The sequence below is a fragment of the Scyliorhinus torazame genome, chromosome 1 (genome assembly GCF_047496885.1).
Source record: "Scyliorhinus torazame isolate Kashiwa2021f chromosome 1, sScyTor2.1, whole genome shotgun sequence".
Lineage (NCBI taxonomy): Eukaryota > Metazoa > Chordata > Chondrichthyes > Carcharhiniformes > Scyliorhinidae > Scyliorhinus > Scyliorhinus torazame.
The window spans coordinates 52928064-52944298 of NC_092707.1; the positions used below are offsets into that span (position 1 = coordinate 52928064).

The 16235-nt window shown below is 46.4% G+C and overlaps 1 protein-coding gene across 4 annotated transcripts in view; it reads left to right on the plus strand.

The window, feature by feature from the left end:
* The window catches only part of gal3st1a (galactose-3-O-sulfotransferase 1a), a 114545-nt gene extending 105219 nt beyond the window's left edge, over window positions 1-9326 (plus strand). For all 4 annotated transcript variants that reach the window (XM_072493085.1, XM_072492904.1, XM_072492996.1 and 1 more), the window contains one exon: window positions 2419-9326. In XM_072493085.1, the coding sequence (XP_072349186.1) occupies window positions 2419-3574 (1156 nt within the window). In that variant the 3' untranslated portion in view covers window positions 3575-9326. The remainder of the gene's footprint in view (window positions 1-2418) is intronic.
* The last annotated feature ends 6909 nt before the right edge of the window (window positions 9327-16235 follow it).

Sequence of the window (16235 nt, forward strand, 5' to 3'; positions counted from 1 at the left end):
CAGTACTTTCCTCTCATTCGAGAAAATGATAATCTGAGCACCTTTATTTAATTTGTTTCATTGACCATAGGCTAGCAGAGGAAAGGAAAGTCTGTTTAAGAAATGCTTCATTTTCAATAAATGATTACTCAGAAGCCTAGGGTGAGGTCACAAAGAATAGTGACACCAGTGTGCATTAAGATTATTAGTAGTGACCCAAGGTACCTTCATTTAAAAAAAATAAATTTAGAGTACCCAATTCATTTTTTCCAATTAAGGGGCAATTTAGTGTAGCCAATCCACCTACCCTGCACATCTTTGGGTTGTGGGGGCGAAACCCACGCAAGCACAGGGAGAATGTGCAAACTCCACATAGACAGTGACTCAGAGCCGGGATCGAAGCTGGGACCTCGGCGCTGTGAGGCAGCAGTGCCAACCACTGTGCCACCGTGCTGCCCTACTCAACGTACCTTTAATAAGGACACAGGGCTGCCACGCCCCAATACGGACGGCCCCGCCCACCGGCCAAACACTCCGGTCCCGACCCGGCCTCCCCCACACCACCGGCCCGCCCCCCCCCCCCCATCCAGCGCTGCCCCTGCACCCCTCCTCCTTCTCATTGCGCGGCCCCGTCTCCCACCTGTTCCCGCCCTCTCTGTGCGGCCTGCCCTCCTCCCCCTGCGCCGCCCCCCCGGCCAGCGCTGCCCCTCCTCATCCCCTTTGGGCGGCCCCGCTGGCCCAGCCCCCAGGCCCGCTCAGCTGCCCTTCCTCCTCCCCCGCAATGGCCAGCCCCGCCTGTCCCCGGCCTCCGTGCGGCCCCGCCCCCTGATGGCCCCGCCCCGGCCCGCTCCCCCTGTGCAGCCCCGCCCCCTGATGGCCCGGCCCCGCACCTTCCAGCCCCACCCACCCCCGGCCCATGCGGTTTGCCCCTCCTCCCAGCTGTCCGGAACCGTCGTCTCTCCAAAGGTTCCGGGATGAACGAAGCGGCGGCTGCTGGCCGGCGGTGGCGCAGCCATGGGGCTGGGGACGGATGGGCGGGAGGTGGCAGAGCGTCTCGGACCCTGAGTTACCGGGACCTGAACAAACTGCAGGCAACCGACTGAGAGCAACTGGCGGAGGTAAACCCGCAAAACACCGGGAAAACTGCCCAAAACACCGGGGATATTCCGTAAACACCGGGGAAACCGCCCAAAACACTGGGAAAACCGCCCCAAACACTGGGAAAACTGCCCAAAATACCGGGAACACTGCCCCAAACACCGGGAAAACCACCCAAAACACCGGGAAAACCACCCAAAACACCGGGAAAATCTCCTAAACACTGGGAAAAATGCCCAAAACACCAGGAAAATCCCCTAAACACCGGGGAAACCGACCCAAACACCGGGAAAACCGCCCCAAACACCGGGAAAACCGCCCCAAACACCAGGAAAACCACCCCAAACACCAGGAAAACAGCCCCAAATAATGGGAAAACCGCCCAAAACACCGGGGAAACCGCCCCAAACACTGGGAAAACGGCCCAAAACACCGGGAAAACTGCCCAAAACACTGGGAAAACAGCCCTAAACACCGGGAAAATCTCCTAAACACTGGGGAAAATGCCCAAAACACCGGGAAAATCCCCTAAACACCAGGAAAACCGCCCCAAACACCAGGAAAACCGTCCCAAACACCGGGAAAACCACCCCAAACACCGGGGAAATCCCATAAACACCGGGAAACAGCCCTAAACACCAGGAAAACAGCCCAAAACATCAGGAAAATCCCCTAAACACTGAGAAAACTGCCCAAAATACTGGAAAAACCGCCCCACACACCGGGAAAACCGCCCCACACATCGGGAAAATCGCGCCCCCAAAAACAGGCACAAGGATTCCACACTGGTAAGATAAGAAACAATGTTTTATTTACACAAACGATATGTACACAACCCAGTAGTTCCCTGAGGTTGGTGCTATACTGGCCGACCTTATGAAATGAAATGAAAATCGCTTATTGTCACAAGTAGGCTTCAAATTAAGTTACTGTGAAAAGCCCCTAGTCGCCACATTCCGGCTCCTGTTCGGGGACGCTGGTCCGGGAATTGAACCGTGCTGCTGGCCTGCCTTGGTCTGCTTTCAAAGCCAGTGATTTAGCCCTGTGCTAAACAAGCACATGAGTTATATACATGAGTTAATTGACACCCCCCCCCCCATCCCTAGCAGGTACTCCACAAGGAGCATAGGGAAGACAAGCATATTCCCACCTCATAGGTTCTGTGCAGGATAATACAGTGCCCTTGATATTATAGAGTTTATAGCCAATAGTAAATCCTTTCACAAAAATGAATGGGGAATTTACAGCTCCTACCAGATAAGCAAAATGTTGAAAAATTTTGTACACTAAAACTGTTAACATCAGCACAGTGTTTCTAACATATTTTGCCTCTCTTATTAGAGTTCCCGTTCCTTATTCATGCTCTTACAAACCCGCGCATGCCAGGAATGTCCCCCGGATAAATAGCTCCCATTTCAGCTCGGAGCTCAGCAAAATCTGCACTCCTAAGGAAGATATTATGTTCATGAAGACACACAAGACAGCCAGTAGCACTATCCTCAACATCCTATTCCGTTACGGGCAGAAACACCGCCTGAAGTTTGCCTTTCCCAATGGCAGGAATGACTTTTACTATCCATCCTACTTCGACAGGAGCCAGGTGAAGGACTACAGGCCAGGCATGTGTTTCAATATCATCTGTAATCATATGAGATTTAACTATGAAGAGGTTCACAAACTACTCCCCGAAGACACTGTTTATTTCACCATCCTCAGGAACCCTGCCTATTTATTTGAGTCATCTTTCCATTATTTTGGTCGAGTGATCCCATTCACCTGGAAAATAAGTGGAGAGGACAAACTAGCTGAATTCCTCAGGGAACCCCACCGATATTATGATCCAAGTGGCTTTAACTCCCAATACTTGAAAAATTTGCTATTTTTTGACTTTGGCTACGATAATAACTTGGACATCAGTGACCCCAAAGTAAAGGAGCACATTAAAACTATAGATGAAAAATTCCAGCTAGTCATGCTCCTCGAATATTTTGATGAATCCCTTATTCTTTTGAAGGATGTGATGTGCTGGGACCTGGACGATATTTTATACTTCAAATTAAATGTACGGAAAGATTCCACTGTATCAAGAATGACTGGAGAATTATATGAAAGGGCGACAAACTGGAACAATATTGACTCCATGTTGTACCGATACTTCAATGCTACGTTCTGGAGAAAAGTGGAGAGGTATGGGTTTGAACGCATGGAGCGAGATGTGGAAGAATTGCGCAGGCGCAATGATAACATGCAGTCAATCTGCATTGATGGCGGGCACCCAGTGGATGCCAACGCCATTCAGGAGGCATCGTTGAAGCCATGGCAACCACTCGGTGAACGCTCCATCATGGGCTACAACCTTAAGAAGAACATCAGCAGAAAGCATAGGAAGCTCTGCAGGAAAATGCTTACCCCCGAGCTACAGTATTTAAGTCAGTTGGGAGTCAATCTATGGATAACAAAATTATGGTCCTTTCTCAGGGATTTGTTAAAATGGTAGCTGGCCCTACTTGAACTGTGATGGGCTTCCTATTCACAACGCTGCCATTATGACAGCCACAGGGATGAGCAGAATTTGATTCATGCCACAGACCAATAATCTTGGGCATTGTGTTTCTGCCATTCCAGATTGCCATGCAACCACAGGGAATCATTCAAATGTGTAAAATATTGCCCACCTAGGGTACCGTTCACGATTTCGCTTTTCTCTTTAAATTTATATTCGTAAAATTGACATTAGGTTGGAGCTCCAGATTCTATCCTACAATGTTTTGTAAAAATATCCAATTCCTACTTCCAGTTGCAATTATGACTTGTGAAGGATGTAAATGAAATAACTGTGAATTAGAAGTACGATCGCAGGGGCTAGAACACTGACCAAGCGCAGAGAGAACTCTGACCAATGCCACCGTGCAGCCATGGGGACTATTCCTGAAAAACAGCCCACTTGATGCTTCTCAAATAACCTATGACCTACACAATGAATTACTACATATTTATAAGAAACCCCCTACTCACCTTAGAATCCAGAGTATACTTTTAAAAATCGAATAGTCTTAAATTACTTTAAGGAATTCACGTCTGCTTTTTCTTACGCTATTAAAAACACAACCATGTTTTTGGAGACATTATATTGCTACTGTGCAAGCCCATATCAATGGCCATGCTTTATGCCATGGCAGGGTAACAAACCTGTACAACACCGTTTTTAGTCAAGTTTTCTCAATTTGGCTGCGCAAAGCAAGTTGATGAATGTATAGGCCTCTGAATAAAATGTGTTTTTTTATATATATCCCATTCAATTGTAAAGCTCTCAGTTATAACGAACGCTATGTGCTGAATGTTTTCATTGGCTAAATTGGAATGTTCAGAGTTGTCTGTATCTCATTAGATTACAAAACGGTTGCTTCTTAACTGCCATGTTACACTGAGAGCAAAAAGCACTTCTTATCTGTATTATCAAATCCTTCAGACTTATGTGATTATCTAAATGTCTGGTAGTGATGAATTGGCTTAATATTGGTGTGGGGAGGGAAGGTAAATCATCTTTTGATCCTGTAGATAACGACTCACACTAATACAGGATAGAGTAAACCCTTATCACTAATTACTTTCAGCCTAGTCCTGCACAAACATTTAGCAAGAAGACAGGATTTATTTCCATTCATGCTTTCTCCTTATGATAAGCTGTGGGTCTGAAACAACAACTTCCATGTCCATATTACGTATTCAACGGAGTAAAATATTCCAAGGCACTACTACACTTCATTAGGAGCATAATCAGACAAAGGTGTAGAGGTCAGCTCTGCATAGAGGTGAATTTTCTAGTCTGCAGGAAAATAATCAGTCAAGCGCTCACCTTAGAGACGATTTAACCATACTCTTACGATGACAAATAGTGAGAAACACGGTCATCTATGTACTGTATTAGCTGGAGACCGAGATGCATAAGCCAAGAGAAGAAAGATAATTTTAAAGCATTAATTTTCCTGTGCACTTATTGAATGTGTTTCTGTGGCTAATCTGTGAATGCTGTTAAAATACACAACCAGTTGTTGCAACAGTAACATTCTGTTTACCATTTATCAGCCACTCAGTACATTGCCTTACAAGGCAGAGGCACTAATTATTGGTATATGATACCTGAGGTGGAATAGAGAACACTGTTGTGAGATGAATATCATTAGTGATGTGATAGTTGATTTGAAGTCTGTTAAAAGGCTTTCACACAATCAATGGACTTGATGAAAGCTTGAACTCCACCACGACCTAAATATTCTTCTTTATAAATGTGGACAGTGGATAAGAAATCTCGGGTTCAGATGTGGTTCCTGGGCTCTGGTTTTCACGATTGTCTGCCGTAGGTGGATAATGAAGAGCACATTCCATGTATTTGTTGGCATTTTGTGCTGTCACTTGTGGGTGTTTGGTCAGAATTTGTTAATCGCGCCACATTGTAGATTTCCCTAATTCGATTTGAGTGCTCTGACAGGGCAAGCATTTAAACATTAAGACAAGTGAAACATGACAGAATGGGGCAGTTTGATAGAGCTTGCGATGCAAAGCGGCAACATTTCCACATGATTAAGGAGTCAATCATATGGGCTTTATTTTTTTTTATTTTGATATCGAAAATTAAATAAGTTGCTTTTATCATTTTGATAAATGAAATAGTCTTTGTAAAAATATAAACGTATGGTGCTAATCGATGAAAATTACACACTGTTCAACAGATTATGTAAATATATAGTGCACTGGAATTTTGTTTAATTAATAAATACACTGAGAAGATGAAGCTCTGACTACAACACAGTCTTTAAAAGTAATGGCTGTACTGTATGGATGGTTATCAATTACTTCTAAATGTGTGACAAGGGAAAATGGTCCCTTAATATGATCACAGTAGAACAAAAATCACTAAAATGCCTTTCCACAAATATACTGCACACAGCATATATGTCCATGTTATAAATGGTGATTGTCGAATTACATAGACATTAATGGTACAGCTATCAAGAAGTTCAATGTGTTGTTAATGTACCATTATGTTGCAGCTTTTGATACAAGAAACCTTTTACATGAAGGACTAATGTTGAAGGTTATGCTTTGCCCCACCTCATTTGAAATATGTTCAGATGAAAAACTGCACAAGGTTTTGGCAGAGGATAGTTAAAAACTGATTGTATAATAAGTACTGCTTTTGAGAAGTGATGTTGACAAGATCATTTAAGCTGTTTCCAAAATTTGCAGCCACAAATGTAGAACTGACTTGGGAAAAGATTAGTGTTGCCATGTGGTTGAGTAGCAGTAACTGCTGACAATAGTATCGTATCGGCTGGCTCGCATTTGTCAGTGATCCATTTTCCACTCATTCCTCAATGTGCCCCACTCCCTCAGCTGATGCCCAGTCCATTGCATCTGGAAATCTGTCTCACTGTGAATGTACTGTATTACTGTGAAATCAAACATGTTCACATCAAATTTTACATTCTGTTTGTTTGTGTTTATTTCAAGTATTTAAGTTTTCATTGCAGTCACAATGACCAAATTTCAAGCAAGGGCGAGTCCACTCTCTCTTTAGGTTCGCCTCCACTTGCACTTGGCTTACGAGGGAAAAAGAGATTTTGAGTTGGTGGATCACTCATCCAGCCAACCGACCCTGAAATATACCTTCTGCCAAACCCTACTAGTGACATAAACACAAAGGAAGAGAAGGGGAGGGATATTTGCCATGGCCAAAGCTAGCTTTTCTGGCATTAATTTGCAACACAGGCACATATAAAACTGGGTGAAGTGCTATTTATAATGCTGCAAATATTGGAGCAATTGGCGTTTCGAGCAACACATATTCAGTTTAGTGACCTTGACAGCCCAATTTGAATATTTTAAATGTTGTGATAATAAACATTGCAATGCAACAAAAAAAAACATTGCAAGGCAACAATAATTTATCGAAATGCACACAAGACATTTTAAAAAACTAGCACGTTTTGTAATTCTCCGTGTCTGCACTGAATGTATCTATTTGTTAACTTTAATGTAAATATTAAGAGGATTTAGTTTCCTGTAAATGCAGCTATGGTTGAAATGCTAAGTATCGTACATCTGCTCCAAAACAGTACTGTAGTATAATTACATGGTATGTAATATTTGATTTGCTTTGCAGTGAAAAACTATGCCTGAAGTTTTCGCTGTCATTCAGATCACCCAAACACACTGTAACTAGGGTAGGGACCAATTATTGTTCTAACGTTTTAAAAAAGAGAAATAACATACAGGACCAAAACACCAACTGTAGTGGAAGTATAATTCACAGCTATGCATAAATCATTGTTCCATTTGGTGTTTGCCATTTCACTTAAACCCAACAAGTAGTGTCAGTGTAGAAGCGTCTCCCTTATTTTTAGTGGACACAAAAATATGACAAAGGTGTGACTTATAAACCACATTTGACAAAAGTAAGGAAGGTCCTGTGTTCAGTTTTGATATGCTCCTATGTTAATGGAACATTACTTGAGCACGTAAAGTAGAATCTGTAACGGTGAGTATATTTATAATAGTCATGGAGTACAGTACAGAAGAGGCCGTTCAGCCCATTGTGTCTGCACCAACAAAACTACACTAAATCTACACTTAGGCCCACTTTCCAGCTCTTTGAAGTGCTCACCTACGTACCTTTTAGTGGTTGTGAGGTTTCCTGCCTCTCCTAACCTCCCAGGCCGTACATTCCAGACTCCCACCACCCTCTGGATGAAAGGTGTTTTCCTCAAATACCCCCTAAGTCTCCTGCCCCTTACTTTAAAATTATGCCCCCTTGTTCCCCATTGCATAAGGGGAACAGCAGCTTCCTATGCATCCTGTCTGTACCCTTCATAACCTTGCACACACATATATATATATATAATTGTGAGTTTCAATTTCATTCTTCTTTAAAATTATTTTTTTTTTTAAAATTCAGAGTACTCAATTTTTTTTTCCAATTAAGGGGCAATTTAGCGTGGCCAATCCACCTATCTGCACATCTTTGGGTTGTGGGGGTGAAACCCACGCAGACACGGGGAGAATGTGCAAACTCCCCATGGACAGTGACCCAGGGCCGGGATTTGGACCCGGGTCCTCAGCGCCGTAGGCAGCAGTGTTAACCACTGCGCCACATGCCGCCCCAATTCCATTCTATGGGTGGAATTTTCCAGTGCCTACCATCAGCAGGATTTTCCAGTCCCGCTGAAATCAGTAGACGTTTGAACGGCTCACCACATTTTCCGGTCCCACAGTTCCGCAATGGGGGTCCGAAACATTGCGCCCTATGTCTCATGCTTCGTGTCTGACATCGTAGGCATGAATATACTGTGCATGAACTATTTTTCTGCACTGAAATGATATTTATGATTATATTACATTACCACAGGGAGGACGGAGGAGTTATTTGAGTTTCACTTGCAGTCCCAGGTTGCTTTATTCTTGCATAGATTGGTTTCAAACCAGCTTGGAACTACAGACTGTCATTCGCCTGAGCACTCATATCAATCCCATTTGCCTGAACATTTTCATGAATGTAAATATCGCTTTATACATGTGACAGTGTTGTATAAGGCCACAAAGCTGTCCACATGGAGTACTTCAATGAAACTTAGTTTATTTACAATGCCTATCATATACATCACACGGTACATCCCAACTGGGTCTGCCTTGCCGGTGCCTAACTGGCTGGCTTTATATGTCATACAACTAGACATTGTTTCGAGATCCCCCCCCCCCCCAAACGGGGGAGCTCGCTAACTGCAAGGTTCACGGGGAAGTTAATTGTTCCCACCCTGTAAAATACTTGCTGGTTATAACACAGTGCGACCAACTATTTGACAAACATTAGTTATTGTGACATCCGTTCTAACATCAGGCGGCATTCCACCAGCTTCACAAATGATAAATATTCTCAACTATTCACGATCACACTACTGTTTTTGTTGATGTAAACAATTGATTACGTCACATTTTCTTTGCTGTAGGATCATTCCATTTAAATTCTGAAGTCCTGTTTGCTAATGAACAAAGGAGACAAAGCTTTTTGATTTGTGTCTGGTCAATGCCCAGCACATCTATGTATTGCTAAATGATACTAATCCAAGAGTTCATTACATAACATGTCAACAGTATTAATGTTTGTAAACAGCTGCAGTTTAAGCGCTTTTTGTTTGCACGTATATAGGCAGTGTAATTTATTCAATAAAAATGATATTTTCCAATACCAAGAATGTTGAGAGAGGATTATTTTTTTGTAACGATATAGGGTGTACTGTCGAAAACCCGACTCCGAGTAAGACTCCAACAATAAAATACAAGTTTAACATCCACAGTTAGTTTTATTTTTACTTGCACAAAGTGAGACTGCACCTGAACAACGGTTTGGGCGTGAGTCCGCAGTGCAATGGTTATTCTGCTATATTTATACACTGGAGTAAACAGGTAACTCATGACTCGGAGTTGATTAGCTTACGTGTGTAACTATGTACAGAAACAAATTGATTTAAGAAGCGAAACTACAATGCAAGGAGCACAATAGGTTTTCTATCCGTATGTGACAGTTTGTGATAACCAGGGGCAGGAGAATCGCCGGGGGCCGCAGGGTCGGAGAATTGCCGGGGGGCGGCGTGAATCCCGCCCCTGCTGGCGGCCAAATTCTCCGGCACCAAAAATTCGGCGGGAACGGAAATCGCGCCGGTCGGCGGGGCCCCCCCGGAGATTCTCCGGCCCACGATGGGCCGAAGTCCCGCTGCGGTCATGCCAGTCCCGCCAGCGTGAATCAAACCACCTACCTTACCAGCGGGACTGGCGGCGCGGGCGGGCTCCGGGGTCCTGGGGGAGGGCGCGTGCGATCTGCCCCTGGGCTGCCCCCAGGGTGGCCTGGCGCGCGATCGGGGCCCACCGATCCGCAGGGAGGCCTGAGCTGTGGGGGCACTCTTTTCCTTCCGCCTCGGCCATAGCCTCCACGATGGCCGATGCGGAAGTGACACCCCCCCTGCGCACGCGCGGGGATGACGTCAGCAGCCGCTGACGCTCCCGCACATGCGTGGACCTCCGCCGACCGGCGGAGTCTCTTCGGCCCCGGCTGGCGTGGCGTCAAAGGCCTTTCCCGCCGGCCGGTGGCCCGCCAACCACTCCGGCGCGGGCCTAGCCCCTCAAGCTGATGACTTGGCCCCTAAAGGTGCGGAGAAATCCACACCTTTGGGGCGGCCCGACGCCGGAGTGGTTCACGCCACTCCATCCCGCTGGGACCCCCCGCCCGGTAGTCGAGAATCCCGGCCCAGATGTCTGGTTTGTTTCTCCCGTTGATATGGTTAAAGACAAGGTTAACACAGTTAAGAAGTCTGCTTTGTTTCTGTCTGCATACTCACTTTAACGAGGTCAAAGCGCTTTGTACAAGCTCTTAGGTTTCAGATGTCAACTTATGTTTAACTGATACGAATCCCGGCCCTGGGTCACCGTCTGTGTGGAGTTTGCACATTCTCCCAGTGTTTCCGTGGGCTTCGCCCCCACAATCCAAGGATGTGCAGGCTAGGTGGATTGGCCACGCTAAAATTGCCCCTCAATTGGAAAAAAATGATTTGGGTACTCTAAATTTAAAAAAAAAATGTTTAACTGATTCTGCAAATATGTTTTTCAAACAGGTCGTTTCTTATTCTTGCGCTGTCAGTAATTTTGTGGGGGCATTATAATTATGGCCAAGCATCCCATCATGTATTGGTTATATTTGGCCAGAAACCTTCATTTCCACAGTGTACATTTCTGTTGAGTAATAGTACAGAGCTGTTCTAATTCCTGGCAAAACAGCTCTCTTCACTTTCCTGACCACAATGTAATTACCACTTAAAGAATCACAGAGTACTCGCCTGGTAAATGTACTAGACAATGTAAAACACAGCAAAGTAATAGGAAGATCTGAGCATGAAAACTCCAAGTAATCTACACGGAGTTCACTGAGGTTAGCTGAGGCAAGTTAATTAAAATATCAAGTAGCCAAACATCAAGGATAAAAAAGAGAATGATTCAAGGTGCTGAAACTGGTTTCTGCTTCAGACTAGCAACAGGGATCTCTTTTAGAATAGTTAGGTGCTTGACGGCCACTGCAGACATGATGGGCTGAAGGGCCTCTTTCTCTGCTGTTAAAACTCCGACAAAACTAGGGACGGGGTCCAAAATGATTTCTGGAGGAGTTGTTCAGAGAAATCCAAAACACAACAGCCGTTTTGCGCCTGCAAAATGGGCAGCCAACAATCAAAGATTGCTTTCACTCTGCGTTGTATCAGGCAGTGGGCAAACGAGCCAGGGGCTCCCTGATTATTCCCTGATTTGGACCAAAACTGCAGCGACAGAGCCATGCATGGTCATTAACTGCAGAAGTCATAACCAGTTTGGACTTCCAAAAGCCGCTCAGATTTTTGGGACAGTTTTCATGCAGGTATAGAATGGTGCAGCTGAACTAAAGCTGAAGAAATGCATATGTTCAGTCAGATTGTTAGAATTTCCTTTGGGAGAGGTACATGACGCATATTCAGTCATCGGTTCATGTACTTGCAAGCTTCTTTCTTTTTTTTAAATTTAGAGCACCAAATTATTTATTTTCCCAATTAAGGGTCAATTTAGCGTGGCCAATCCACCTAACCTGCACATCTTTGGGTTGTGGGGGTGAAACCCACGCAGGCACGGGAGAATATGCAAACTCCACACGGACAGTGACCCAGGGCCGGGATAGAACCCGGGTCCTCAGCGCCATAGTCCCAGTGCTAACCACTGTACCACATGCGTCCCTGCAAGCTACTTTCTGACTGCCGGCTGCTGTGGGGTTCCTATCTAGTAAAAATGTAACAAAAACATTTTTTTTAGAGTGCCCAATTATTATTTTTCCAATTAAGGGGCAATTTAGCGTGGCCAATCCACCTAACTTGCACATCTTTGGGTTGTGGGGGTGAAACCCACGCAGACACGGGGAGAATGTGCAAACTCCACATACACAGTGACCTGGGTCCGGGATCGATCCCGGGTCTTCAGCACCGTAGGCAGCAGTGCTAACCACTGCGCCACGATGTGAACATAATACATCAGCCTTCTGGCTTGACTTGTTCATTTCTAACTTGTTCTTTGCAGGCAAAAGGAGCATGTGCACACTTTGCACCTTTTTCATTTTACAAAAATCTGAGGGAAAAGCCCTTCCCTGGTTCATTCCCCAGAACAATACCTTGACCAATCAGAGTCGACAAAGCTGGACAGTTAACTGCTCCATGCTGCATTCTCTTTGGCAATGCCTCCACCAATCAGAGTAAACTTGTCAACCAATCAGCACTCTCTCCCCATAAGATACAACAATGGATGTTATAATTTATATAACATCCCTGTTACAATTTGGTAGTTCCTTGCGAGTTATCTTGATGACTGTAAGGTGAAAAGAAATAGCAGGCGCCTTTTTTCAACAATATTCAAGTTCTGTATCATTAAATTACTATTTGTTCATTGTTCCAACGTTATAGCCATTTTTCTACCGATATATCTGTAACATTAAAGTGGTACCTTTAAAACAGCAAACCAGCTAGCTGAAAACAGGCTGGTTATTACAATAGGGTTCATTATGCACAATCTCAAGCGTTGCATGTCTATTATGCAGTTAGTGGGAGACCACACCACTCACCATCTCCCATCGCACACCCTGCAGTAACCTTAGCTCACAGACATAAGGTAAACCCTTCTGCTTCTGCATTGGTTCCATTGGCATGCTCCAACATTTACGTAAGTATTGCTAATGAAACCAGGCATGAGCTGCTGAAAGGAATGCTGGAACTCATCAATACAAGTTTTAAGAATGACATTTTTAAATGGAAACAATCTAAACACGTGTCTTGGAGATTTCAAGTGATGGGGGTTATCACTATTTCCTTTGGCAGCTTATTCCTTGTGGAATAGTTTGGAAGAAAGATTGTTGATACAACTGTCTTGGAAACAAATGGGGCCAGATTCTCTGATTTTGAGGCTATGTCTGGACCATCCATGGTGTTTTACGTGGGAAATTCTGCGGCGCCCCCTCACCGATCCTCCGACTGGTGAGTGGCTAGCAGCCGCGCCACGTAAAACGCCTGGCCTCCACGAAATAAACGGGCGGAGAATTGCCGGGTCCGTGGCCGTGTATGCGCACGACAATAACCTGCAAGCGGTCGCGCCGTACAACATGGCGCAGGCCGCGCGCAGACCTGACCTGCCAGATAGTGCCCCGCTGTAACCCCTTGCCACTCCCCAACGGTCCCCCCGGCCATCGTCGAAGCCCCGCCCGGCCAGCAGCACAGCTCCCGCCCAACTGTGGCGGCACTAGACACAGTCCGCAGCCGCCACGCCGGGTTCCCGCAAGGCTAGGACCACACATCCCCCGCGCCATCGTGAACTCGGCCCATTGGGGGCAGAACATCGGGGTTGGGTCTTCAGGTGACGTCCTGAGGCAGTCCCAACAGCGTGCTGTGCGTGCTATGGTGATGCCGTTTCAAGGGGGCGGAGTGTGTGAAAACAGGCGCCGCCCCTGATTCCATCGTAAAAAGGGATTCTCCGCCCGATCGCCGATCACAAAATCGGCGTTGGGTAACGGAGAATCTTGCCCAAGGTGTCTTGTCATTACCGGGGACACCCCTCACTGACAGTTAGCCAAGCTCTCCATGGCAACAACACAATATCTACATTTTAAAGGTCTTTCAAAGCCAAACCACTTTAGCTAGCTAAGCGTGAAAACTTAGTCCACATTTAGAAAGACAAGAAGTTGCATCTTTTATTTACCATAACTGAAAAGTACTGTGAAAAGAATGAACTGTTTATTCATATATTTTATACAATATTAACTGAAAGTGTAATATTTCGGTAGCAATGGAGTACAGATTAATTGTTACAATTCGCATATCGTGGCATTTTATAACTGGATAGTGGATAGTAAAAGATACACTCTTGTTCATCGGGAGATATACATTCCATTTATGGGAATGACAGATTGCCAAAACCAGAGAACCTCTTTCTCTCTTCTCTAGGTCGCAGTCTCAATGATGAGACCGTGCTGTAGTACTACCAAAGGGCAGGGTAAGGAGGCAGGCCCCTCATTTGTCTTAGCCTGAACAGGGTTCGAACCCTGTGCTGTTGGCACCATTCTGAACCTAACATCTAATCAACTGAGTTAACTGCCCATCCACTCTCCCCCGTCGTAAGAGAGAGCATGAACTGAAAACCCCTTTCAGTGATGTCAGTGTTCCTATCCGGAATTTAAGAATGGAGGGTTTTCTGGATTTTCTGATTTGGATTGGCACTCCAACTGGGCCAGGTATCTCGGTGCAGAAAACAGCAATCAGTAATCCTGATCCACAGATCCTTAGCCTCCACTGACATTTACCAAACAGTTCTTGAGTCCTTTTGTTCTGTGATCACAATTTAAAAGAGGTAAGCTATCCATATCTGCATTAAACAAATAAATAATATGAATCCATATTATCACTGCCTGAAGGCATTTTGCCCAAATGACCCTAGAGTAGGATGACAATGAGTTGCAGCCTTTCACTGGCCGTCACTATGGATATGGGCATTCCAACACATGTGCAAAACAATGTTGTCATTTAATAGATTTTAGTTTCTCTTAGGGCATTTTATAAATAGTGCCTTTCTTGCACTAATTAAAGATACAGCCTCTTGCAGTTCTCTATTGCAATGAGAATAAATCCAATTCAGTGTGCATCTCACAATGTTTTAATTGCTGTAACTATTATCTTTTGTCTTCACCAACACCTCCTCAATTAATGAATTATTCAGTGAGCACAGCACCACAACAAAAGCTGTCTCTAAGCGATCGCTGATTGGAGCTAACCAGCGTAGCTCATGTGGGAAATGAAAAAGCATGGGTGTCATGGTGGCTCAGTGGTTAGCACTGCTGCCTCACGCCGCTGAGGGCCCGGGTTTATCCCCGGGTCACTGTCCATGTGGAGTTTGCACATTCTCCCTGTGTCTGCATGGGGCTCACCCCCACAAACCAAAAAAGATGTGCAGGTTAGCTGCAGATTTTGTTCAGTAGCTGCAGATTTTGTTAATTTCTTTCCCGTGCAGACAGCGGGGTCGGTTCACATTGGGTTTGGTTTAAGAATCTGGGGCGAAATTCTCCCCAAACGGCGCGATGTCCGCCGCCGTTTTGGGCGCCAATCAGACGGGCATCGCGCCGCCCCAAAGGTGCGGAATGCTCCGCATCTTTGGGGGCCGAGCCCCAACATTGAGGGGCTAGGCCGACGCCGGAGGAATTTCCGCCCCGCCAGCTGGCGGAAACGGCCTTTGTTGCCCCGCCAGCTGGTGCGGAAATGACATGTCGGGACGGCGCATGCGCGGGAGCGTCAGCGGCCACTGACAGTTTCCCGAGCATGCGCAGTGGGGAGAGTCTCTTCCGCCTCCGCCATGGTGGAGACCGTTGCGGAGGCGGAAGGGAAAGAGTGCCCCCCACGGCACAGGCCCGCCCGCGGATCGGTGGGCCCTGATCGCGGGCCAGGCCACCGTGGGGGCACCCCCCGGGGCCAGATCGCCCCGCGCCCCCCCCAGGACCCCGGAGCCCGCCCGCGCCGCCTTGTCCCGCCGGTAAATAGGTACTCTAATTTACGCCGGCGGGACAGGCAATTTATCGGCGGGACTTTGGCCTGTCCGGGCCAGAGAATCCAGCGGGGGGGCCCGCCAACCGGCGCGGCCCGATTCCCGCCCCCGCCGAATATCGGGTACCGGAGACTTCGGCAACCGGCGGGGACGGGATTCACGGCGGCCAACGGCCATTCTCCGACCCGCTGGGGGGTCGGAGAATGACGCCCCACAGCTCACACTGCAGGGAACCAATACGTTCCCAAGAAAATCAAGACAGGGCAGCACGGTAGCACAGTGGTGAGCACAGTTGCTTCACAGCGCCAGGGTCCCAGGTTCGATTCCCAGCTTGGGTCACTGGCTGTGCGGAGTCTGCACATTCTCCCCGTGTCTGCATGGGTTTCCTCCGGGTGCTCCGGTTTCCTCCCACAGTCCAAAGATGTGGAGGTTAGGTGGATTGGCCACGCTAAATTGTCCTTAGTGTCCAAAAAGGTTAGGTGGGGGCAGCACGGTGGCACAGTGGGTCAGCCCTGTTGCCT